At 41.8% G+C, this 26,586-nt stretch overlaps 1 protein-coding gene across 1 annotated transcript; it reads left to right on the top strand.

Annotated features, from left to right (window-relative positions):
• Positions 1-2,709: 2,709 nt before the first annotated feature.
• triqk (triple QxxK/R motif containing) lies at positions 2,710-26,206 on the top strand. Its single transcript, XM_071522026.1, has 4 exons — positions 2,710-2,870; positions 5,922-5,997; positions 14,756-14,841; positions 23,882-26,206. Exons 2-4 carry the CDS (start codon positions 5,937-5,939, stop codon positions 23,987-23,989), a joined length of 255 nt encoding a protein of 84 aa, XP_071378127.1. The 5' UTR covers positions 2,710-2,870; positions 5,922-5,936; the 3' UTR covers positions 23,990-26,206.
• Positions 26,207-26,586: the final 380 nt, after the last annotated feature.

The raw sequence follows: 26,586 nt of genomic DNA, 5'->3' as shown, positions 1-26,586 counted from the left end.
CGCGTTTCATAAACCCCAAATTCATTTCACTCTGTATCAGTGCTGATACAGTTTCCCCGTCAATGAGAGGGAACTCTGGGGCTGGGAGATAGAGAGGGGGAGAGAATTCACCGCACACTGCAGGCGTTGCGGGGAAAGCGAGATAAGAATATTAAACAGGAGAAAGAATTGTGTCTTCTCCTCCAAACCGGTAATATGGCTGAGGATGGAAATGAAAAGGGAACACTCAACTTCGGCCTGTAAGAATTCAATTGACAGAATTTAGAGTGTGTGTGTGTGTGTGTGTGTGTGTGTGTGTGTGTGTGTGTGGTGGGATGGGCCAGTGAATTTTGATTATAAGTCATCATGGGAGTGTAAACCTGAATGTTTTATGGAATGTTATTTCAGTTCAATTATGAAAAGCTCCTTTGATAGTAAATCTATTAAGGTGATCTTGATGGGCACTGCTTCAGACTTAACAAAAGCAACGCCACCATGTGACACTTAAGGTAGCCTAGCTGGAAAACAGGTCTATTATCAACATATTAATCAGGTGGATTAATGTCCGCACCCATCTGAATACATTTTGTTCGGCTGTTCACTGATCACTGCCTTGCATTGAAACATTAAAACTAATATACTAAAATGCAGGGAGACAATTTTGCTGTTTACAACAGATTTGCCTGACACGCGCGGTTGCAAAATTAATCAGTCCCCCTGATGATGACTGCAAATTGCCCGAGATTATGTTGACACGTCTTCATTGCGGCTTCTAGGAGGAGGCGATGGCGGCAGTGCTGCCATTTAGCCTGCCAATGGCCCCAGGGGATTCTTCTTCTTCTCTAGCATTCTTTTTAATGTCTGGCAATTAAGGGCCGTCTAACTGCCTGAGAGAAAGGGAGAAAGAGAGAGAGAGATACAGAGAGAGTGACTGAGTATAAGAGAGAGGGGTTCAAAGAGAGAGACGGGAGGGAGAGATAGAAAAGAAATGAGGGATAGAAAGACAGAGAGGCAGCCAAACAGACAGACAGATAGATCTTTGAAACTAGAGGATCAGGTTATGAAAACTGACAAGTTTGAACTCTACTGTTTATTGTCTCTAATTGTGGTGCGGTCACTCAAAACATCAGCCATTCATACAGCTGAATTTAGATTCAATTTGGCAAAGAGCATTAAGTCTACATTTTTCACCTGACTCTAACAGGCCCTGGAGGAAATTCATTTGCATGTTCATGTTCACTGGAAAGTGTTATCTATAAGTTTCAGTGATGTGCACAGCCCGTACACTGCAACTGTTCATCAGGCAAATCCATCCTGCCTAGTTTTCATTCCCATTAGCAGTTGATGCTAATGCTTTCCATATCTATCAATGTGACAGGCACAGCACGTTGGTTTGTTTCACTCAACGGGAGAAATTAATCACACACGTTTAGTATAACAAGAGAACATTTGAGCTCTGCATTAACTACACTCATGCTGCTTTTGATGGCCATATTAAGACAACATTTTCAGGCTTCTTATCGAGGCTATTTGTTAACAGTTCTAACATAACTGTCATAGCTGTTTTAGCAGCTCTTGCGCTAGCACATAGGTAAATTGTATGGGTTTATAAAGAATGAAATCCTAGTAAGTTAAAGTACAGACCTAATAACTAATAACTTCCAGAAGGCAGCAGAAAGAGTATTTTCATGTAATTTCAGTGTCACACATGAGCCTTTCAATTGAATATGCAGCATAGTTTATTGCCTCCCGGCCAATATTTCTCAGTACCAAAAAAAAAAAGGCCAAATCTGAATTGACAAATGTATTTGAACACTTGTACTTCCATCAAAGGGCAGTGTTAAAGTGCTCAGTATCGATGTCAGCCTCATAGAAAGTAAAGCATAACGCAGGCACATTATAGGCAGATTACATCTATTAGTTACTGCTGTGTGGCATGCAAATGGGCTGCCCATGGGAGAGCGGAAAATCATTTTAAACTTCAATAAGTTACAAGCGGTGGCAAGTCTACCCATAATCTGCACAAAGCCCCAGGCAGCAATGAGGCTAGATGCAATTAGGGGGGGGAAGTAAAATTCTACACAGTAAACAAAGAAAAAATGTAGATGACTGATGAAACAGAAAAGAACAGCGAGGAGTGAGATTGTGTCTGCTTTGATGAGGTCGGCTGTTACTTCCCCTAATTGTTAAAGCACAATGGCACCATTTTTAACAAGGATAACTGTCATTATTTCCTTACTCTGTCAAGGCAAGAATCATAAGGCCAACATGTCAAGCTGTTGGTGTTGCCTTTTAATAGATAGAACAATATGTCTTCATCACTTGAAATTATTTAATGTTTTAATAGAGGATAACTGGGTGCAGGAGTCTTTTAATGTTTTTGCATGTTACAGTAACACTCAGGTGTGCAAAAGATCCACTGTATTAGTGTTCTGTGCCTTGCAGCCGAAAGAAGCTGTTAATGTATTTACTGAAGATTTACTGAAGGCTTACTTTTTGTTATTTGAGGAACTACCGATTTATCTGCCCTATTTGCAAATGCAATATGTCCCTCAGGCTCGGGATGGGTGGGAGAGTCCCCGGTTGTCAACGCATCACGTGCTTGTCTAATGTTTTTGTCTAAGTCCCGCCCTGTGTGCGTGCTATTGGTCAACTCGACAAACATTCGTCTCTGAATGGACGAAAGGTCTGTCTGTCATCGTCGCTGACGTGTAAACCAGGAACTGGCAATTGAAGACGTGATGTGTTGGCATTCTGGAGAAATTTGGAGCAAAGTACAATAAAAAGCCGTCAACTCTTTCGTCCTGCGTGTCCACATACAGCAGCCAGGCGTTTCATAATGCAGAAACACCTCTAGTAAGCGGCGTATTCTCGAAAGAAACAAGTACAGTGTAAGTATCTTCGTGAATGTAATGAATGGAGGTTGCAGTTGCAGCTCCACTGGATTGCTTTTTTTTATTTTTATTTTTGTTAATCTCTTTTGCAAGGGAGCCCTGGCCCCTTTAACGTTATATAGCGTTGTATGATATAACCTATTCATTTGCTTTGTGTATTTCAAATGAATTAAAAAAAAAAAAAAGTTGCATTATGAGCTTTACCTACATTAATCCTGAAAACGTTAGCGTCCCTAATCCCTAATAGGAGTGTAGACAGATGAAAAGCCTAACACAAATGCATGACATCTTCGTTGATATTCAGAAACCTTAACTTGTCATTAGCTGCAGCTGGTTTCAAACTACAGTGTAGACCTATAATTTCTCACAATGCTGACAGATAGACGTAATATATAATAGCTCATAATTCCATAGATAAAAAAAAAAAAAAAGCCCCAAACCTACTAACCTGCTGTAAAAGCTGCATGTAATTATTTTCACTTACAGATTACTTGGCTAATATGCTCCTGATTTGTCAGCATGAACATACCTTCTCTATTCAGGGAAACCATTTTGCATACATTATCCCTGGTTTCCCTATCCCCCCATCTGTGCAGTTTGCCTTTACAGTGGGTATTTTGGGTCACAAAGTAGAGGCCGTAAAACCAACTCCCACACCTATTAGGCGATAGATAGATAGATAGATAGATAGATATTAGAGTGAAATTTAATTATGTAGGAGGATAGCAAATGAAAAACTGACAACTTTTTTGACTGATGCACTTTATTCAAGGGGGTAAATTCACTCTTCACCCTCTAGTAGTGATACATGGACTGCCAGCTAGTTAGGCGCCCTGGTATTAGTAATAGTGTAAAGTGCCTTTCTCAAGGACACTGCGGCAGGAATGACCTCACTAAGCAGTAGGCCATCCGGCCGCCCCAAAATAAAATCTGTGATACATACTGGCCAGGCGTAGTTTTAGTATAGATTGAGATTATGCTAAATATGTAGGCTACTGTAAAGGACCAAATCAGCCACATCAGCCTTGTACAAACACTACCAGTCAAAAGTTTGGATGCACCTGATTAAAGCCATTTTGATCTAAAGGCTTATACTTAAACGCATGGAATTTGTTTTTTTTAGACAAATATAAATAGTGAAGTTGATGCCACTGTATGAATTTCTTTCCAAAGCCTTTGCCTTTCCATCAAGGCAAAGGGCGGCTACTTCAAAGAATCTAAAATATAAGATAGTTTTGATATGTTTAACACTTTTTTGCTCACTGCATACTTCCATTTGTGTTATTTCATAGTTTTGATGTCTTTTCTATTATTTTAAAATATGGAAAATAGTGAATATAAAGAACAATGCGTATGACTGGTAGTGCACTTCATGCACATAGCTTAAGCTTAAGACACAATAATACAGCAAAGTGCTAATGAAGAAGAGCAGTCATTTCAGCATTAGGCTTCCAACATTTCTCTTCGCCTGTGTTTTCCCCCACACCCACAGATGAAAAGTTTTGTAGTCTGTAGGAATTTCAGAGTGTAATGGCCGTGGGTGATGATGGAGGCTTCAAATGTGTTGCTGTGGGCAATGTGGGTATACAGTACCTCTCCAGTGTGAGCAGTGGTGCTGCAGTGCAAAATAGCCTGCAACCCTGAGAGCCTACTTTGTCCTATTGTAAACATTACATTAGGACAATTTCCTCTCTTCCTTTTGTCCTCTTCTTGCTTCCTTTTTTTTTTTTTTTTTTAATTTGCTGACTCTTTGGTTTCCAACCACCGGAGAACAATAGCTGTGCATACATCCTCTTTCTGCGCTGGCAGTAACGGTGTTTGAAATGTAGCTGAAAATAGTGTTTTTAGAGTAAGGTAAAATTCAGGGCTCCCAAGGCAGCAGTCTCCCAGGAGAAGGTATCAGTCAGCACAGGCAGCCAGCCACGCTTCTTGAACATGCTAATTCAGTTTCTCTCTTCTATTCCCCGGCCACACCTCTAGACTCTCCACCACTCTCTTGTTCTTCTCGGATGCGCATAGATACTTTTTCTTTTTCCTCTCTGTCTCTCTGTTTTCCCCTGTGTGCACCTGTGCACACGTTTTCTCTACTACACTCTCTAGCTGTCTCTATCACACGCAAACACACTTTTCTCTTTCTTTTATGATAATCATTTTCATTAGAACCTGCAGGCCTCGGCTGATGTCTTGTGCAGAATGCTGAGGATTATTTGTCAAAGCAGATGGGTGGGCCCAAGGTCGTTCTGCTCAAATCTTTCAGCCAGAGAATAGGTCAGAAGGGTTTCAATATCATCAGAAAGCACAGGCCTGCCCTTTGACTCATACTCGCTTTTTCCACTATTTTAAACAAAAGGCTACGGTATTGATTGATGCAGTGTTGTGAGGGAGCCTGGGCAGAATTTAGAGCAGAGTGCTCACTGAGGAACAAGAACATTGGATGGATGCAAGAAACGGACACATTCAGTTTTAGCACTTCGCAACTTTGTTAAGAAAAGTGCTATACAGATAAGATATGTAGGTGTTTCTTGTCAATGTACATGCACATACACCCTGACTTATACATACATGCACAAACACACAGGCTGGCTTTCATTCTCTTACACAGACATAGACACACACGCGCGCATGCGGAACCCGGTAATATTATTTATACTTTTCCTTGCTCTTTTTTCTTTTTATCTCCCCCCTGAGCTGTCAAGGTAATCAAAGAGAGCTCATGGTGTTAGGCTAAATGAGATGGATAGGAAGTGCACATACTGTGAACGTAACACACATGGAAGGTGGTGAGAATTCATTTAATTATGTCTAGCAGATGCATGTGAAAGATAAACCATCTGCCTGATCAAAACTGACTACTCCCCTGTATATATGATTGTGAATTAACCTGAATCCATCCTGCAAATTTTACAGGTTATCTCAGTCTACGGTAACAGGAATGGCATCATATCTGTATTTGATTAAACTAAATGATGAGGTGTAACATTGAGACCCAGTTTCAGCTGCAAAATCTCTCTCACTTAGAAGGTTCTTTTTCTTCTCGTTTCCTCTCAGGTCGAGGAAATAAGGATGGGGAAGAAGGATGCCAGTGCGACCAACTTACCAGTCGATCAGTATCGAAAACAGATTGGTAAGTGAGACTCCCTCCCTCCCCTACTGATCCTTGGCTACTTACCTTGGCTACCTTCTATCCAGAGGCAAAGAAATAGAAGAGTAGCTTATTCTATTATTTTAGTTCAGGCTGTGTTTTCGGTAACTGGGCTCAGTGTTTTGATTGTTTTGTTTGCTTGATGTAAGCTATCTCACCACAGCTTAGTATTCAACTTAGTGTTCTTTCATGGAAACAGACTAATGCCTTACTTTATGAGTCACACATGATAGTGTGTTGCATTGTCCAATTCTCCAGTGGTTTCACATATCTCTCAAACTGCCTAACAACCCGTCTCTTCCGAGGACCTTGATCAACATTGGCCATGCAAGAATTAGCAGCATATTTTTGCATAGTCCTGGAAACATTTCCAATTTGTATTGGATTGAATGGGAACTTAAACCAGACTCACTGGATGAGAGCCAGGATACAAGGCCTGGAAGTAATTATGCTTAGGGAGGATGCGAACAAGCAGCATTTGAGGTCACGTTACTGACGGACAGTGAATTCCACGCTTAAAAAACTGCCCCTTTGATATCATGTCAGAAGCTGTTTTGTCAAAGTTTAATACCACTCTAATCCGGGGGTATTTTGTTTCCTCATCTTTCCCCTTACATCACAAAGACCTAACTAAGACAATATGGTTGGTATCAATCATGAGTTTGGTCCCCTTTAGCATGCCAGCTGTGGTTGCTTGAACATCACGGCTCAGATCATGTTTTTTTGTTTTTGTTTTCTTGTGGAGCGAAACCAAAAGGTCGCCAATGGCAAAGCTGGAAAATTGTGAACAGCTATGACAGAAGCAAACACAAAGGGAAGCCGTGTTTTCCTCATAGGCCTACAGCTTTTACTTTGGATCCCAAGACTGCCATATTATGCACATGCAGTGTGACTAAGTAGTCTTGTAAGATGCAGGAATAAGTGTCATGTTGTTGGTCATTGCTAAAGAATTTGTAATTCTATGCAGCAACATTATCTGCGGATGTTTATTTTCATGTTATTTGTATAAAGGAAAAAAAAGATGTCATTGTCAAACTGACACCGATAGCAATATTTGTCTTTCTCTGGCGCATGATAGCCTATTGAGTAATTTCTCTATCTTGTTTACTCTACTGAGCTACAAGGGCTGGAGTCTCATAAAGCAGCACAACAGTTGCGTGTCTTTTCATATTGTGACAGCAGAATAGGATTATTTAGCCCACAGATATCCCTTAACTGCCAGCCATTGTGTAAAACCCGGCAGGTTCACCAAATGAGAGACAGACATAACACAACAAGCTCATCTCCCACCGCCACATCCCCTACCAGCGGTGCAGAATATATTCTTTTTTTTCCTTTCTCCCCTCCCCCTTTAGTGTTTTCTCCCTCTCCACATCTCATCAATTCAAAAATATGTAACACAGGGGTCAGGGACACTTTAGTCTTCTCTCTACCTCCACGTCCTTCCACCCCCTCAATTTCTAGCATTTTTCCTTCTATTTGAAAAGAATGGCCATCAGGCAATTTCAGCGAACCGCTGTTTAACAGCAAAGGCGGAAAACAGAGAGAGGAAAAAAAGGCAGTCGGAGAGGAAAATGAAGTCTTCAAAAATAGCATGGGGCCATGTCTTCTGAGAGATGGAATGAGCCACACGTGGTAATTTGAAATCGTAATAGGGTGGATAATTCATGACCCGTCAGAAGCCGTCCGTGCTGGTTGTTGAGCTGCACCGTCGTCTATGCTGGAGTGCTTTTGTCATTTTGGATGGCAGTCAAGGGGCCGCTGTTGAAACACCCTTTTTAAATACTATTATTAGGCCTGTTATAATTGACTGTGCTGAGCTACCCTTGGAAAAGGAGAAGCAATAGTGTTTTTAAGTGCCATTGGTCACTGTGCTTGAGTAATGATTGCCACTATTCACCGAACAAACTAGGGAAATATTTCTGCCCAAGCAAAGGCACTGGAGATACAGAATGGCAAATCAGTACTTATTGACCTTAGAAGGCTTTTTGTTTTTTTCATTTCATTATATAGAAGATCAAGATCAGTACAAAGTGATGTGTCTTGCAATTAAACATGAGAAATTTATATGGAAGTGAAAGATCCCAAACTGTGGTTGTAAGATGTGCAATAACCAATTGTATCGGTGAGTATATGATCAAGCTCTACTGCTGTGGTTTGTTTTCCTTGATCTATCTGGGAGGATGATCTTCAATGAGCTTTTTTAGATGCTATAACAAGTTTATAAATCTGACATAGATTTCCTATAAGGACTAGCTGGTAGTGTGTCTTCAAGACAAAAAGTGGAAGATGACCATCTATGCCTAAAATCACTATCATAAATCCTAGCCAAAAATGGACTGTTGTGGCCAACATTTTGAGTCACAGTGTGTTGTACATGTATGTCTAGGTTCTCCCCTGCCACCTGAGAGTTTTCCTCCCCACCCTCTCCTCCCCTGACGTGATGCGAGCGACAAGGCACAAATGTCTCCCGTGCGTCTGGCATCAGCCCTCCAGTTCCGCTACCCCGCATCCTGGCAGATGCCAGCGATCCGCACCATGTGGTCACTGACTATTTGGCCGCCATGCCAAATAGACACAGAAGCAAAGCATGGGGAACTGTCAGACACGCTGTCAATGTGTTGCCCGACTTGTCCCAGGGCTCTTAGAGAGGACAGGGCGGCGGGCTGTCCATCCAAATCACCCCATCACTCTACATTTGGTACATACGCAGGACAGCTAGTCTCCACAGACACAAACATACACACACAAACTAGACCTCCTCGGCTATGTCAGTTTTTCCCTTGACACAGTCATCCCTGGGCTTGTTGGCATGTTGCCCCCATGACACTTGAGTATGGTAGAATTGTGAACATTACAGTATTGGCTTTTTCAGTGGTCCAGGGGACCAAAAAATGGTATAATGCTATCATCAGGAGACATTATTAATACAAAGACTCAATGTATTACTCAATTTATAATAATAGTACAGAATGGACTGTTTCCTTACAGGATAACCTGGCCAGAGGTCACATAATGGCGTTCAGGGGAGAGGCTCCAGTCCCCGGCCCAGTGTTTGAGAAACATTGGCCCAGGTTAAATAAAAACATCTTAATGGATAAGTGGCATATTTGGAAGAGCTAATCAGTGATTGGGATTTGTCTTCTTACCCCTTCTAACTATTTATTTTTTAAGGCAGCATATTATGGGCTCAATATACTGGAGGCAATATCACAAGCGTTTCATTCATTTTCAAAGAAAGGTGAGTGACAAGCGACGATTTGCAGGATTCTTCTTTGCGTAGTGATGCGCGATCTTGTGAAATTTTGTGCTGGTGCACGTTCACATGCACATGCGGGCATGTGACACGATGTGACACGATGCCACAGAGTAGCAAAAAAAGTATTCAACTTTTGAGGTGACCAACACCAGTGGAGGCTTTTCAATGTGATATTTGCATACTGTGTTGGTAATTGCAGCATGAGAACAACTTATTGTTGCAGTGGCTGATTTTCCGCGAGTTATTTGACATATGGAAACATATCTGCAGAGACATCAACAAAAAAGCAGCGTCTTGGGAAATTGTCTGTAACAGAGTGGGTGTCTCAAGTTTGTGGCTAGCGATCAGTTCAAATAACTGAAGCAATTATCTTCTATCTGATCCATGGCTGAAATTTAAATGCAATTGACAGGTGTATACTACAAGTTGATAATAGATAATAGCGGTAGCTTAAAAATGTATAATAAATGAAAACGCAAGTAGTTACATTTGCCATTTGATGTTTTGGTTTTTGCTACAAGTGGAAGGATTGTTGTCTGCTTCCATGGCAACCATCGCTTGCTAGATGCAATCATTTGGTATAGAGCTGTGAGATTGTGATGACCCTCCACACGGGAGTCACTGTGTTTCGTGAAGCTCTTGTCGCTGATCACTCCATGTCTGTCGAGCCCATTAGAATATTGAACATTACATCATGGAATATTTAAATCTCTATACAATGTAACTATTTGATGAAACTGGTGGATTTAGAGTCCACATATAGTATAATCAGATGGGTAAAAAAACAAATGAGGGTACAGCTGCCTATTTTCCTTTTTCTTTTTAATCAGACAAACTGCAGTGGTCTTAGATGCCCACCCCGTTCTGTTTCCACTGGCTTTTAATTGCAAAGTGTGACACAAATCGTAGACCTTCCCCCCCTCCCTTTGTCAAGTGCTCAGACAATCACATGTAGCTAATATTAGCTAATGCCCCCTACCTGTCTCGTTATGCTAAGCAGAACAATAGCTCAAAAAGAAAACTCATTCCCTTTCAGTCTCTTAATCAAACGGCATTTGCAGATAGACCCAATGACAAACGAGCAAGGAAGAAATCTAAAACGCACATCCAAGGGAACGTAAGCAGCGCGGGGGGAGAGGGCCACTTTCAGTTTTCACTTGTCCTTTTGACGTGAAATCAGCAACGACTTCAATGAAAGGCACACTCAGGGGAGCCTCTCAGCAGGCGCTCGAGGCTGCCTGACAAGGGGTAATGTTCCTCTGAGACACGGCATTGTCGTCGCTGTACAGGAGGACAGTGATGCCTTTTCAGTGTGGGAGGCAGAGGCAGCGAGGGATGGGAGGACGGTGTGTAGCCCAGCGCAGGTAGATAATGGGTGACAGGAACTGTCTACAGTGCCGATGCAGCAGGGGGTGGAACAACAATGACTAATAGGAGTGCTCTTAAGCCCAATGCAATATCATCAGGACTCACTGTGTGTGTGTGTGTGTGTGTTTGTGTGTGTGTGTGTGTGTGTGTGTGTGTGTGTGTGTTTGTGTGTGTGTGTGTATTTGTGCAGGCTCCAGACCCACAGGAGAAAGACAACATGAGGCTTTAAAAAGTACAGTGCTGTAATACAACAACATTACAATACTTTACACAGCCGGGCGTAATTCTCTGGCATTTCTCTTCCATATCAACAATTCATACTCCTACTTGGTGTAATTATTTTGATTTTGCTGCAATTAAGTATTGATTCCTACCAGATGGTTATGGGTGTATTGGGTTGTGATGAAATCTTGCATAGAAACATAATCTCTCCATGTAGACTTGGAACAAGATTAGTCTCACTTTCCCACACACAACAGAAAACAGCACAGGTGTGTGTTTTGGAAGCGGTTTGTGGGAGATGTAAATGCTCATATTTTGCATTAACTTACAGTAGCTTTGTTGCTTGTTAAAACCAGCGATGGGCAAAAATACATCAAATTATATCTTGTTGCAAATTAGACATACTCCCTCAACAAATGTGTCAAAATTCATTAGAAAATACTGGTGACAACTTAAGAAATGTGTTATTAAAATAGATGGATTATATCTTTTAAAGAAATGGTGTGATGTTTGAAAGCCAGAAAACTGTTAGTGGTGCATCCATGAATATTCTTTTGAGAAATACTATTTCAGTGTTCAAAACTTTGTTTTCCAAGTTTTTCTTCTCTTGGAAACATCTGTATTTTTCAAGGGATTCAGATAAATGGAAACTTTGAATTTTGTGATGGAGAGAAAGTGGCCATGGAGAGAAAGACCTTTTCCAGTTTTGAACCTCCATGGTTCGTGACTAGATACATATTTTTGTACTAGTTTGTACTAGAGGACTTATGACAGTTGATTTATTTTTTTAATCATTAATTAGTCTCATCTGTGTGGAGCACCTGGGGTGCACTTGGTGGGGAAAAAAAGTCAGTGTGGAATTTGTACTCTGTTTTGAAAGCTGTGTTGGATTTAATAATGTTGGATTAATAATTCACACTCTCAAAGTAACTTTTGCTGCAGCAAATGAACTTTGTTACATGAGCTGTGTCAATTTCGCCATAGAATAATACCGGAATAATAGTGGAGGTTAAGCTATTTGGAAATCAGAATAATAGCACTCTTTGAAAAAAGAGAAAGGAATAAATAAGTATTTTGTGTGTAAATATCAAAAAATAAATTGTAACTGTAAAATTGATCCAAAAAAGGTGTTATGTTATGGTGCTTTGTGTTTCCTTTCCTAATAAAATAATGCCTTATGGATGGGTACATTTCAGGCTGAAAAATGAAAGGTGGGTGATAAAACCCAAAAAACAGAACCAACTTAGAAGCATGACAACTATCTTGTAAAAGTGCATTTAAACATGTAGTCTATAAGGCGCTCTTTCATCAGGAAATTTCATGTACCATAATGTAATCTTTTTGCATTTATTTACACTCCAAATTTAATGTAATGATAAAGATTCCCCTGAGTATCCAATTCAATTCAATTCTGTGTTGTGTAAACCACAGTAGTTAATTAATCTTCTTTTTTCCAAAGGTTACAAATTCTACAATTTAAATTTGAATGCCAAATAACTTCCAGTATTACTCTGGCTATCACTGCCTATCCATGGTCTCTGCAGGAAGGGGCATGGATTGCTAATGAGTATCAAAATATGCACATGAGTATCAAAACAGAACAGATTGTTAAACCGTGGGCATGGGTTTTAAAACTGAGACTACGAATGATTAAACAGTGGCTACAGGTTACAAAACAGAGTATACATTTTCACGCTGACACCCCCCCCCCCCCCCCCCCTCCCAAGTGTCCCCCGGCAGCTCTGTACTGTACATCTGTCTATTATCACAGCACAAATCTGCCCTAATCGGTGGAAAAATAAATTGATTTTGCAAATGCCATCTCTGCGTCCTAAAAATATCCCGGATGCTAGCAGATATTTCAGTATATTTTATATACAAATGTAACAAATGACATTTGTATTTAAAAAGAAAAATAGTGAAATGACATTTTACAGACCTGCAAAATACAGATGTCATAATGCATCAGTCATTAAATTGGTTTTCCAAATCTGTGTTTATCACAGCCGTGTGAAGCCAATTAAGCTGAAATTGTCTCCTCTTCACATTACTTGCAAGATCAGATAAATCAAGCCTGTCTCGTGTATATTTCTCAGGTCATTTTCTACACTATTCATAATGTATTCAGCTGCTACCTATTTTTTCTTGGACATGGAAATCTTAGTATTTCGTGTAGGCTCCTGTAGTCTACATTATCACAGCCAGCCATTTGCAGTTTGAAAATCCCTGCACCATTTCTGTGAATGGTGAGCGACCTGAGGCCCCTCCAATCAAATTTTCCCCTCTCCACTTTCTGACAAGTGGAGGAGACATCCAGTGGCCCTCCTAATGAATTCCCACTAGCTCACTGTCTGCTCCTGGCAACACGCTCCCCATTTCTATTAGCCCTCCACTGAGTCAGAGGGAGATGGAGGAGGAGCCGGGGACCAGGAGGGATGGAAGTAGAGAGAAGGAGAGACATGAAGAAGGAATCGAGTCAGAGTGAGAGATCTGGGAAAAGAAGGCAGGGGGGAGCGAGAAAGTGAGATGGCGTGAGAAAGAGACTGTGTGTGTGTGTGTGTGTGTGTGTGTGTGTGTAGTGAGACAGAGCAGCAGCTTAAGGCCAGGCTAATGGTCCTCTCCTTTCTCCTCCATCGCTGTCCCCAGAAGGAGGAGAGGAGAACTTCTGTTCCCCAGGAGACATGATACTCAGTGGCGTGCAGCCCTGTCCGTTTGTCTGAGGACCCGCGAATGTGCTCACACACACACACACAGACACACACACACACACACACACACACACACCTCTCTTGCAAGCTCATTTTTCACTCTTTTCCTCTCCCACGCCCGTTCCAGACTGATAAGGACACGTTCTTTCCTCTCTCCCTCCCTTCCTCCTTCCCTTGCTCACCGTTTCGATGTAAATGAGGCTTAATTGGCTGGGAGTAGCAACTTGAAGTGGCCCCCGCGTGTCACATCAGCAACTCTGAGAAAACCTTGAGGCTGACCCTGGGCTCGGTGACACACATACACACACACACACACACACACACTCACACCGATACACACACACTGTTCAGCAAGCTGTTGCCTTTCCACCCTATTGTTAGCAAAGTTCTTTTTCCTGCAGTGTGTTTGTTTCTAATTAGACCGAGACAGCCTGCTCTGCCTCATGCGAAACAGACACACACACACACACACACACACACACACACACACACACACACACACACACACAGACACACACACACACAAATACTTTGCCAGGTGGCCAGTTCAGAATTGAGCCCATGGGGAGGCAACCAAGCACAGGTGAACTCTGCACAACCCAGGCTAGAAAGGGACAAAGAGCACTACATGTGGGCAGATTTGGTTGTGGAGGTGAAATTCAAAGCCTCAGTGTAGCCCCATAAGTTTCTTAGTTTAGTTTCTCTCATATCATCGTGTTAACCATGTGACAATATTACATTTTGCCATTCAAGGGACTGGTTATCGTTAGCCTAGAATGTTCCTGGCCAATAGTAGCAGAGAGTTGCCTTACTCACATAAACACGGGCTAACGGACCTCAAACTGCCCCATCAGAGGAACACACTAGTCCCATGACTTGCAACATTCAAATTATCATTTGGTTAATGAATAAATATGAATGAAAATAAAATATATGGATTGCAGCTGGATCCTGGCTTTGGAATTCCAGGAGCACCTGACACACACAGAAACTGTGTTTTTCCACATCATACTGATATTTACAGTATCATCAACTACAAAAACGTTTCCTCCGGGGGAAGCAAATCAGAATGCTCTTGTCTGTTTACAGCTTTGATAGTGATGTCTGTGCAATTTCAGAAATGACAATCAGATATTATTGGGGTCATGTTATTTCAGAACCCTTAATTTCTTCTCTCTACCAGGTAAGCAGGACTACAAAAAGACCAAGTCGGCACTGAAGGCCACGCGACTGAAGGCTGAGGCAAAGAAGAGTTCTACTGGATTTAGGGTGAGACTGGCCTGGACTTTCCCTCTCCTTGGGAGTACTTCTGTCTCTCTGTCTGTCTCCCACTCTGTCTGCTTTTCTGCCTGACTGCCTGCCTGCCTGCCTTCCTGTCTTGGCCCATCTGTCATTCTGCTTGTGTGTCTGTCTGCCAACCATCTTCGATTCATTTATCTAACTACCTGCCTGTTTGAGTGTATCTCTCACTATAGGTACAATTTTATACCCCAGAATTAACTCTCATCCCACCTCCTTAGACCTTTGTTTCTTTTGGGATTGTAAACAGTGTCATGGATTCCACCTGAAACTATGTGACTCTTGTTGCTATGCCGGCAGATGCCCATCCTGTTCCTTGAAGATCCACATAAGTAGCGACACAAGTACCATTGGGGGAAGGAGGGAATGGGATAATATGGGGTCTGAGTCCTCCATAGCAGGTTTACAGTAGTCTACATTGAGTATAGAAAGGAGGAGATATAATTGACAACCATTCAACACAAATGGAATTCCTTGGAGGAATTAAATTCAACAAGTTCCATATTCATGAGATGGAGATGGAGCAGTGGAGAGGGACGAGGAGAGACGGAGAGGGAGAGAGAAAAAGAAGGGAAAATGAATAAGCAAGAGATAAAAAGATAGAAAGGGGGGGGTGATGGGGAAGGGAGGGAGGAGGTGTTGCTAGGGTAGAAAAGTGCTTCTCTCCGTCTCTCTGTTTTGCTCTCTCTCGGGGGTGAGGAACATCCTTGCATTGTCACACTGCAGCGATTAGAGGCTGTTGTGCAGACAAGATGGATGACTCTGCGTTTATCACTCTGGCAAGTGTGGCTCTGCTATTTATGCTTTTCCTCATGCGGGTGGGCTTACTAATAAACTATTTTACTGTTTAACAATTTGACCATACAGAGTGGGGTGTTCCTAGTTTTTGCTTTGCTATTTCAACAAGCCCTCGCCAGTGGAATGACTTGTGAATCCACTGCAGCTTTCAAAATCCTTTTTGAAATTGAAGAGGCCATCGGACTAGATTGAAATACTCAGCGATCTGAAACTGTATAAAGTGAAAAATCTGTTGTAAGGAAATATAATTCAGCCACGTCTAGTGCTGTTTTTTGCATGTGTTTATTTTCCCTTATTTCAAAGTTGGTTCGGTTTACAGTATCACAAAAGCCCATAACCTTGATGATCAAGCTTCAATTGGCAGACAATACACATGATGAAGAAATCATATGTTAATATATTTATGTTAATAGTACTTACTTGTTTTTTTCACTGTTCTAAATGATCTTCCAATTCTGTAGGACAGCGTTCACAAATAGCGAGGATTAAACACTTGGAGAAATGGTCAGGTTTTAAAATATGCATCTCTTAGACACGCAAGGCCTCATTAAGCACGTCTTTAATCCAATTAGATTAGTCCATATCTTGAAATATTGATAATGCTCATGAATAATTCAGGTTTTTCACGCCCAAGACGAGAGGAATTTTCAGAGGTCGGATTAAAAATACCTCTGGGACGAGGATATTAAACTGACTTAGACCTCTCGGCCCCGAGTTCGATTGAAATTCAGTCCAAACGTAATGGATATTTGGTCACGCTTGCTTCCCCACTGAGTCCTTTTAACGTTGTATAAAGTTGTGATTTTTACACAGTTCTGTGATGACAGTAGAAAGCCCCTTTGCAATCTTGGAAGCTTTGGGTGACAGAGACGATTTGGCTAGGGTTTATAATTTTTTATATGGGCATGTTGTTGGATAATGTAGGGACTTCTCTCTTCTCTTCCTCTCCTCTCCTCTCCTCTCCTCTTCTCTTCTCTTCTCTTCTCTTCTCTTCTCTTCTCTTCTCTTCTCTTCTCTTCTCTTCTCTTCTCTTCTCTTCTCTTCTCTTCTCTTCTCTTCCTCACCATGTGTTTGTGGTAGGGGAGATGCTGGTCTCAGATGCAGCTGGCATCTCGGAGGGGCCAAGCAGACAGGCGGGCACGGAGAATCTGGCAGCCGCCAGGGCAGGCTGTCCCGGGGCTAGCCTGGTGGCAGGGGCAAGCTGGGTAAGCTGGCAGAGGAAAGGATGGATAGATTGAGAGAGAGAGAGAGAGAGAACGAGAGAGAGAGAGAGATCACTGCTGTTCCCAGAACAGTGATCAGTTGTCGAGCTGCACAAAATGTTGACCTGGGAAGTGGCGGAACCCAGCCACCTGCTGTATGTGTGCATGTGCTTATGCACACTGAGTCACTGTGTGTTTATGGAAGCAACGTGTGTGTGCCTACATGCAAGTGTGTGCCTATTTCCTCTCCAGCTCCCCTGGGCGCTGGATGGCATGGGGTCAGTACAGCGGAGAGGGAGAAACTGGCAGTGAGTCTGCTGAAGTCTCCTCTTGGGTTGCCCAGAGAAGAAGTGCCATCAAAGTAGCTCTACCACACTAGCTTGCAGCACAGGAAACAAGCCTGCTGCCTTGTCTAATTGGCACACTAGCCTTCTGTTCGGTTCTCCACTGTTTTCCCTGGGTCTCATTTAGCCGCTGAGCCTAGAAAGTTGAAAAAAACGCTTATGGAATTGGCAGAGGATGGAGGCTACAGATAATGACTTTGGGTATCCTCCAGCTGTCATTTGTGAATGTATGTTGGGAGGCGAGGAAGACTAAATAAGACAGGAATTGTTTTTTGTTGCCAAGAATTGCTACAGTATAAGGAAAGTATTACTAGAAATTGTATTTAGTCTTTTCATGATGCCACCCCATCTCTTTGACCCTTTCGCGTAGTAGCATGAGAGAAGTGTCGGGTAGACTTCCATTCAGCTTTAAGTAGCAAGCTGTCTAGCAAGTTTGCCCAGTATAACATTTTACATTTGAGTCATGAAGCTGTTATTTCTCTGTCATGTCTTGGAGGAGGTAGCCTAATTACAAGGCACAGTCATTATTTCAATACCAGAATCATGGTTGATAAACTCGTGAATAAAAAGTACCAAGCAGTGTGACAGAGAAACAGAGATGCTGTGCTGAAAACCTGGATCCAGACCATGGTGTCTGTTTCAGCCTCCCAGCAGAGTCGTGTTGGATCTGTGCTGGCCGTTAGGTTTATGAGGCTCATTCACACCTCCAAGTTGCTTATGAGTGTTGACAGATAGCGTATGGGAACTCGTAGCTTTTATGGTCTTTTCATGACAATTAATTTATAGTAGGCTGCTTCAAAGGACACAGTAGCTGCCAATGTGGAACAATACAGCTGTGTTAAAACACAATACAAGGTTATCCAAATGGCTCCACAGCCACCCTGCCTGTCATTTATTTGCCTGTTTTTTTTAAGATTAGGCAATTTTAATGGAATTTCTACTTTATTGGACACTTTACAATGTTGAGTCATGAGACAGGAGAGAGATACGACATAGGCCATGAGCCTGACTGGTTATACAAAAGCCCTGTTTGCTTTACTCAAGGTAATCAGCAGACAAAGATTCAGCTACCTAATTACCTATAATTTTTTATCAGATCTTTGCCAGATCATGCCATGCAGGGTGACTAAAGGCTATATGACACAGAAGGTATTGGAGGGATGAGCATGAACGTATAGAAGTGTAGGCTATCAATAAAGGTTTGCTGGTGTTTGCTGATTCCTGGATAATACAGTGATATGGCAATTTTTACCTCCACCAAGCAACCAGCCACTTTATTTAATCATCCATGCAATATAACCTGATGGGTGCTTATTTGTCACTGTGGCTGCTACACTAGATGAGACAAGCTTGCCAACCACAGCCCAAATGTACCAGCGTTTGGTTGTAGCTGATGTCTCTCTGCCACCCACATACAGTACAAATGCAAACAGAAACCCACTGAAAATCTTCTGCAAAGATTTAGAGTAAAAAAGGTTCTGTCAAAAGTTATGCATGAAGAACTGGTTATTGCCACAGGGGTACCGGTGGAGTGGGGGGATGGGGAGGTATCCAGGGATGGGGGCTATCACCGTGGTGCAGAGTTCAGTAAGGTGACAGCTGAGGGGAAGAAGCTGTTCCTGAGCCTGCTGGTCCTGGAATGTAGATTCCTGTAGCGCCTCCCAGAGGGGAGGAGGGCAAACGGTCTGTGGCCGGGGTGTGAGGTGTCCCTGACGATGCTGCACGCCCTCCGCAGGCACCGCTTGAGGTGGACAGTCTCTATGGCAGGGAGTGGAGTACTGGTGATGCGTTGGGCAGTTTTTACCACCCTCTGCAGTGCTTTACGGTCTGAGACAGTGCAGTTGCCATACCAAACTGTGATGCAGTTGGTAAGGATGCTCTCGATGGTGCAGCGGTAGAAGTTCACCAGGATCTAAGGAGACGTGGATTTTCTTCAGTCTCCTCAGGAAGAAGAGACGCCGGTGTGCCTTCTTGACCAGGGTTGAGGTGTTGAGGGTCCAAGAGAGGTCCTTGGAGATGTGGACACCCAGAAACTTAAAGCTGGTGACACGCTCAACCTCTGTTCCATTGATATGGATGGGGGTGTGTGTGCAGCCTTTGGTCTTTCTGAAGTCCACAATGAGCTCCTTGGTCTTCTTGGTGTTGAGGGCCAGGTTGTTGTTGGCGCACCACGCCGCCAGGTGTGTATGGGTTGACATAACCGATATTGGTGTGTGTCAAAATACTGTATATCAGTTTAGCCTTTGTGACATATTTGAAAGAGACCTGAGAGCATCATCTAAACTACTTGCAACAGAAAACCACCACAATACATGACTGTAGTCAAACATGTGCTCCAATTGACCAGCCAGAAGGAATTTCACTGACCTTCAGTTTTTGGTTAAGTGCAACTGATATCAATATAGAATTTCCATGTTGTTCCTCAGTTGTAATCATAGTATCGTCATCACATAGTAGACCTACTCATTAATCTAGCTCACTTTTCTACTGAACTGGCACTGATGGAGCAGAAGGAAGTCAGACCAGTGGGACAGACGCCCACCCTGGCTCTTTTCAGTTCTTTTGCGCTACATGCACACGCATGCACATATAGCATGGGCTCATGGTGCCATTTCAGACCGCCCCTTCTCGGCAGAAGTAAAACTTCAGTAGAGACTGTTAAAATGGAATATTTTTATTGAAGGGATACTGCATTTGCACAGAATCTAGGGCCATCAAATATTGAATTGAATTGAAAATGATTCTAAAAATGTTCTAAAGTTTTTTTTAATGCAAGCTTGGGTAAGACGGCATACTCTACTGACTGGCTGCCACTGACACACATACACACACATACACACAAACACAAATAAACCCAGGAGGAGAATAAAAGGCGCGCCAGATGAGGGGACGTCTGCTGAGCCGTGGCTCGTCGCCAGGGTGACAGGGACCCAGCTCCCAGCATGCCGAGTGTGCTGCAGCTGCCGCCGGTGCTTAGAGAGCCACATGATGAAGATGATGATGTGCTTGGGTTCCATCCAGGGGTCTCCATCAGAATGTGGGGAGAGGGGCAGTGTGTGTGGGTGTGTGGGTGTGTGGCATGTGTGTGTGCACATGAATGTGTTTGTGAGACAAAACAAGAGTCAACACAGTGGGCCGCTCTCCTCCAGCACAATGATCTCAATCAGGTGCAGGTGCTTCTACAGCACAAGTGTTTTCACCAAAACCCCTCTCCAGCTTGTTTTCATAGACGAGTCACTATAACCAGCTGTTCTGTTTCTCTCCGACTCAGAGCCCTAAGCTAAAACCCAAGCAGGGAAAGAAAGAACATTCTGAAATGCATTTCATGCATTTTCTTGTTTCAGTGCCGATGCAACAAAATGCTCACCCACGTCAACGGCACAAATTTAACAACACATTTTCTTCGCGACATTGTTGACAGAATTACAAATACTTTTTTTGTCATGTTTTTCAAAGCTGCGAGAGAACACAAGGAAAAAAGAAAACAATCAAGCCTCTGTGATTTGATAACAATTCTCTTTTCTCTGAGGCCTGGGCAAAATAGAAAAGTAAATCAAGCGGTGGGAGCCTGGCGGTTAATATATGAAACTAAAGTGCATGAAATTTAAAAGTTTTCCAATTAAGCAGGGACTTTAAGCTGTTTGGAGGCTGCCGGGAAGTAGATAAATGTGGGCTGAGGCTAATGAAGACCAATGCTGCTGATGACTAGGCACTACAGCTTGTACACAGATAGCTGCGGACGCTGTGACGCCTTTTAATAGTCACCCCACCCCCACCCCTTCATCAGGGAGGAATTATTATTAGCCCCCGCGTTTGTGCAGAGCCTTATCTCTCACTTGTTTTCTCTCTCGTTCTCAGTGTTAACTCTTGTTTTTCATTCTTTGTCTTTCTCTCTGTTTTTCTCGCTGCAATTTGGCCAGTGGGTTGAATTTGCACTGCACTCTGTGTGTGTCCTGTGTCTATGCCAATTACTGAAATGATGTTTTCTCAACTTGTCAATTTTATTTTTTATGCATTTTCTGTCATGCTTCTCTCTGTCTTGTCTCCCTTGTCTCGTTGGCCCCTTTTCCCGTTTTTCATTTTCTCACAGTATCACAACCTTACTCCACCTCAGCCTGTCACAGCATATGTGCTGCAACATTACAAATTGATTGAGTTGGAAACGATTGAATTGTTCTTTTCCCATGTGTCTTAAAGAATCCAGAAAAGGAAGTTTACTATGCATTGCCCTGGAGCACATATATGAAATTGTGTAGATATCTATAGGAATCTAAATCATATGTTAGGGATTAAAATTGTCCCTGTTTCTGCGGGATTAGAATCATGTTGTGAATTCAAATGACACAACACCTCTGCTGTTGTGGCCCAGTTTCCATATTAAACTGATTTCCATGTTCAAATCAAATATTTCCTTTTGAATAATCTCCAATCAGAATGTACTCTGCACTCTTTTAAAGCTCTCCAAGCTCTCCAGTGTTGATTAGAAAGTTTACTGCTAATGAGTTCTCTTGATAAAGAATAACTGGCATTGTTCAATACTCTGAGTGGCCCTAATGAAACTCCAGCTGATGAAGATTGTAATCGTGTGAGCGCCATGTAATGAACGAGTGCTCCAAATTCCCATTTTCAAGTTGAATGCCACTCCTCTGGAAAGCCTCCAATTTGTTTGGCAATTAACCAATAGAAAATCTAAAAAAAAAAATAGGCCATTTTGTTGAAGAAAGTTTAACTTCTCAGTAGAAATGGCAGTAGAGCTGTGAGGATTGACTTTCTTTTTGGAGCAGAGATCATTTGACTGTAACGCTGTAGTCATTCACTGATTGGTTTCTGAATTGTGATAAATTTTGGAAGGTTAGGGTTTGTCCAGATTTTACCCCACAGGTTGTGCCCACTTAGTCTGCATCAGTTGAAAAGCTAAAACAACAAAAATGGTTAATTGTGCACCATTCAAATACTGTTTCCCCATGTAGGGTATAGTGGGGTAAATTGAGCCAGAAGGTAAATCTAACCACCCTTCTATGTTGGAAACTATACACAACTATAAACACAAAATGAAGGCATACCATCACTTTTGGACTATCTGAGCTACACAGTAAAGGTACAACCTGATCCAAAAGGTCTTATGAATTCCTTGGGTGGCACAATGTTGTCAAAATCTTTGTCCAGGGGATGGAATGAGCCGGAATTGGGATAGGTTCAATGGTAATTTTTTGTCCCCCATAGATCTAAATATTAGTCAACTAGCTGTAGTACTTACACTTCTGCATTAAACATCCTTTCCAAGAATAAATGTTATTGATAAAAATGGTGAAATTGGGGGACAGACTATTCAGTGGTCCGTCCATCTCGGATGCATGATGACAATGATGTGTGTCATTGCTTTGTTCCAGCATTTTTAAAATTGTACTGATTGGCCTAAGGGGGCGCTGTTTTATTTGTTGGATTTTGCCGAAACTTGGGGTAATGATGCATTTCACCACTGCATTCTCACATTTTCAATATTACACTGATCATTTATCCGCTCATCCATGTGTCACTCACAATATCTCAGCCAACACTGATACAACTTTGACAAAAGTTGGGTAAACGCATCTCACCGCTGCATGCCAGCATTCAGATTTACACTGATTGGCCCATGGGGGAACTACAATTACAGCTCAAAACAAGGTGACGTACTTTATTTGTTACTGACTGGCCCAGACGGACTTCATCATTCATGGGGATGACATGTTTACTATTGCCGGTTGACAGTTGTTGTAGTCCATCATTAATCTTCAATACACTACGTTTTTCCTTGACTTGACACATTGGACACTCAACATATATTTTATGCAATTATATGTTCTCTAATTTTACTGCAAGATATTTACCACCAATGTCACCTGACTTGCACTTTCATTTCATCAGTTAACAACTTCCCCAAGTAAACCTCTCAAATCAGCGGAGAGTGTTTGGTGTTATCAGTGTGCAAATGAAGTGCACCGGCAAGAGGACTCATGAGTGAACCAAAGCTGGACCACCTACTGTGGAGACCTGGTTTGTTTAAAAAGGGTCTGAGCTCATTTGGACTGTTTGCATCTTTGTGCTAAAATCCTTAATTACTAATTTCTCTGAGTTCACTTTAATGACTGAAATGGAAGTGTGACAATACAAAACGTGTTTACTTTATTTAATCTTACCTGGACAATATATGTGTATCCTTCCTATGATTATATTTATCTTTTAAGCCCATGAACAAAACTTAAAATTGTAATGTTTCAGCTTTATTTAACAAGACAAGCTAATATGATAGATTCTTATTCACAAAGACAAACCAGCAAAGAGCCTTTATGAGGGTCGGTGAATTTAGATTAAAAGAAATACCATAGGGACATGGCAGCAAGACACATACTGTACATCACTAATAGAAAGCGCAGTGGCACCAGAAAGAGATGAAATGCATTCCAACAGAACCACTCAGGTACAAATATTATAGAGACAAACAAGTGCTCAGACAAATACTTAATCAAGACATGGGTAAGAACAATAGAAGAGCAAGCTGATTAGCTCACAAAGGCGTTGAGATATTACTGTGTGAGGAAGCAACTGGAATTATCAGAAAGAATATTCATGATAAAGCAGATATCAAATCTCAAAACTGGCATTTATCTTTTTTTTTTTTTTCAGGATGCCTTCCTGGTCGTTGCAGCGATCCTGTTCTTCGTGCTCTGCGTCTATGCCTTCTTCTACCTCAACCTGAGCACCGAGATTAACATGGATGTGGATGTGGACTAACATGAGGCGGACACTGTGACAACGACCATCCTGCTTCTAAACTTAATAGATGAGGATGAGAGGCGGATGTAGAGTGAATACACACACACACACACACACACACACACACACACACACATACACACATACACACACACACACACACGGCCGTGTCCTAATGGCCATCTGCGAAGCCCCAAAATACATAGAAGCCCTGTCAAAGCCTGGATGTGATAGACACTGTCTTTTTCATGAAACAGGCTATTACACACTTTGTTGATGACAGCGATGATGAGCTGCCTCTCCAGAAGAATGTCACAATGCATCAATCAACCAAAGTCTTAAGCCATTTTTGAGATTTATACTGTTTTTCTATACTGAATTTCTCCATTCCCTTCATTTGGTGAATATTAGTCCTGTGGCACTGTGATGCTGTATGGTCATTATTATGTTGATGTGTCTCATACTATGGTTCAGGATCCATAATTTAATGAATTTGTTTTTGGTGGCTCCCCTCATGACAACAACAATAATGTGTTTGTGAGGCAGGGTTTGAGAATGGAGTTATAATTCCCATGCCGGAAAAAGTTAATGCCACGTGTGTAAAAACATATAAAATGTTACATTCAGTAAAGAAAACTGACCTAACAAAAGTCTTCCAACCTGCGGTCAAGAGCGGGCTCTGATAATCGCATTCTGCGGAGTCACGTCCTGCTGTTTTCGGCGCTAATAGAAAAATGTAAATCTCCCGCTGAACCTCTCGTCACATTGAGACAATCACTTGCCTCGCATTCCAGTGCACACACCTCTCCTCCCGGATATCTGGAGATCACAAAGTGTGAGATTAGAATCCACAAAGCCCTCGTCCTGATTGAACATGTGTGCAGAATACAGAACAACACATTCTACCCGTTGCACATACATACAGAGATACACATCCGCGCCCGGCAGGATTAGCATTACAAATGTGATCCGGTTCTTTCATTTCAATGGAAGGTACAAAGATGAGCGATGACTGAATGGAGGGTAGCCCACATCTTCCCCATAAAGAACACCTTGATGATTTTCCTCCTTGTCAACTGCATGTATTGTTGTCCCCTTAAGGACTTGATGTATCTATAGAAAGGAACATGAAGGACTATCAATGCCTCTTTATCCCATTACTTTGCTGTTTGTGCAGTAGGCCACCAAGGTGCAAGGAAAGTAGCAGAATATTGACCTTCCATGAGGCATTTGACTCCTTGTGCTTCCACTGTTTCAGAGGTTCTTTGTTAGCAAAGGAGTGCAAAGCCTTTGGCTTCTATTTTAGTCCATTTGCTGTTTTCTTATTGTTTGCATTTTTGTTCATGCAAATATAATGACTCTATTCCAAATGGTTTTCTTTTCTTTTACTCTATTTTGCCCAACTAAGCAGCAAGAGCAATACAATGTCTATAATGAAACTGATGCAATGTTTTGGATATGAATATATTGTTTCTTTTAGTGTAATACATAGAGGACTGATACCAAATAATCTATTAAAATGTCCACGTGATTTGTTCCTTTCCTTTTCATGATTTATCTGAGCTTCTAAATTTTGTAAAAACAGGATGGAATTTTGTTTTTACCATGAAGTCTTTTTTTTTTTTTTTAAATAAACAAAAAAGACTTATGTCTGTGCCTGACTATGTTCCATGGCTGACGTAAGATTCTGGAAATCTGAGACAGATTTTGAGCGTTCAGTTTCTGTCCTTTTTTTTTTTCTCTTTTCTCCCATGACCTCCTGACCCCTAGAAAAAGACTACTTGTCAAAGAAGCCATTACGATAAGCATACTGTGTACCCTCACCCAATGGGTTTTATCTGGCCTTGGTGCATCCAGACCCTTCCTCCACCACTGAGTCACTCAAATGTGTAACAATAGATAGCCTGGCCTAATAGGCCTTCATACATGACACCTGTTATCTACAGGGTCACCATTACCAGCCACAAGGGCTCTGACATCAGCACAATGGAAAGAAACCTGCAGCACAACCTATTTATTCAGGGCCATGTTTAGAAAGACAAAATGCTAGCAATTTTCTCATTCAATGTAATGGTTGGTGCTATTATTGAATTCTTTTAAATTATATGTAATAATTTTTCTCAGTGCTCTGTCATACACTATTATGGTTCAGTTATTAGATACTGTCATATATTGATTTATTATTCTACCTTTCTTTCATTAAATTGCTTTAAAAATGAAATGATGTATCTCCTTCAAATGAAATGTCAATTAACTCTGTAAAATGTAAAAACAAGTGTGCAACAAAAATATTGATCATTGGTGTCAATGTCTTGGTACAATTACATTGGTGAAAATACCTTTATATCCTGAAATGCTGAACCCTCTTAAATAGACTTCATGCTAGATATATACTTATGCTAGACTTATAGTAACCATGCAGGCAGCTGAGGGGCATTCACACCTCGCCATGTTTATTACAAACAACAGGTGGTTCACAGGCAACGGGGCGGCAACCATTAACCATAATTTTCAAATGGCTGGGCAGATCTAAGACGCTGTATGTTGTAAGGTGATCATTGTGTTTGCAAATGTAAAATGCTGTTAAGTAAGCCCTTTATTTCAACAGCTATATT

Source organism: Centroberyx affinis, unplaced genomic scaffold, assembly GCF_046629955.1.
Source record: "Centroberyx affinis isolate AG114_WGS23_722 - 3 ecotype Tasmania unplaced genomic scaffold, CSIRO-AGI_Caff_v1 ptg000949l_1, whole genome shotgun sequence".
In the NCBI taxonomy this organism is placed as follows: Eukaryota; Metazoa; Chordata; class Actinopteri; order Beryciformes; family Berycidae; genus Centroberyx; species Centroberyx affinis.
This window is presented reverse-complemented; position numbering and strand designations above follow the sequence as displayed.

Bases quoted from the DNA above. Each gene is read 5' to 3' on its own strand.
- triqk (XM_071522026.1), top strand. From the start codon at position 5,937: ATGGGGAAGAAGGATGCCAGTGCGACCAACTTACCAGTCGATCAGTAT. The intron at 5,998-14,755 runs GTAAGTGAGACT...TCTCTCTACCAG, and splicing joins TCAGTATCGAAAACAGATTG to GTAAGCAGGACTACAAAAAG. The intron at 14,842-23,881 runs GTGAGACTGGCC...TTTTTTTTTCAG, and splicing joins AGAGTTCTACTGGATTTAGG to GATGCCTTCCTGGTCGTTGC.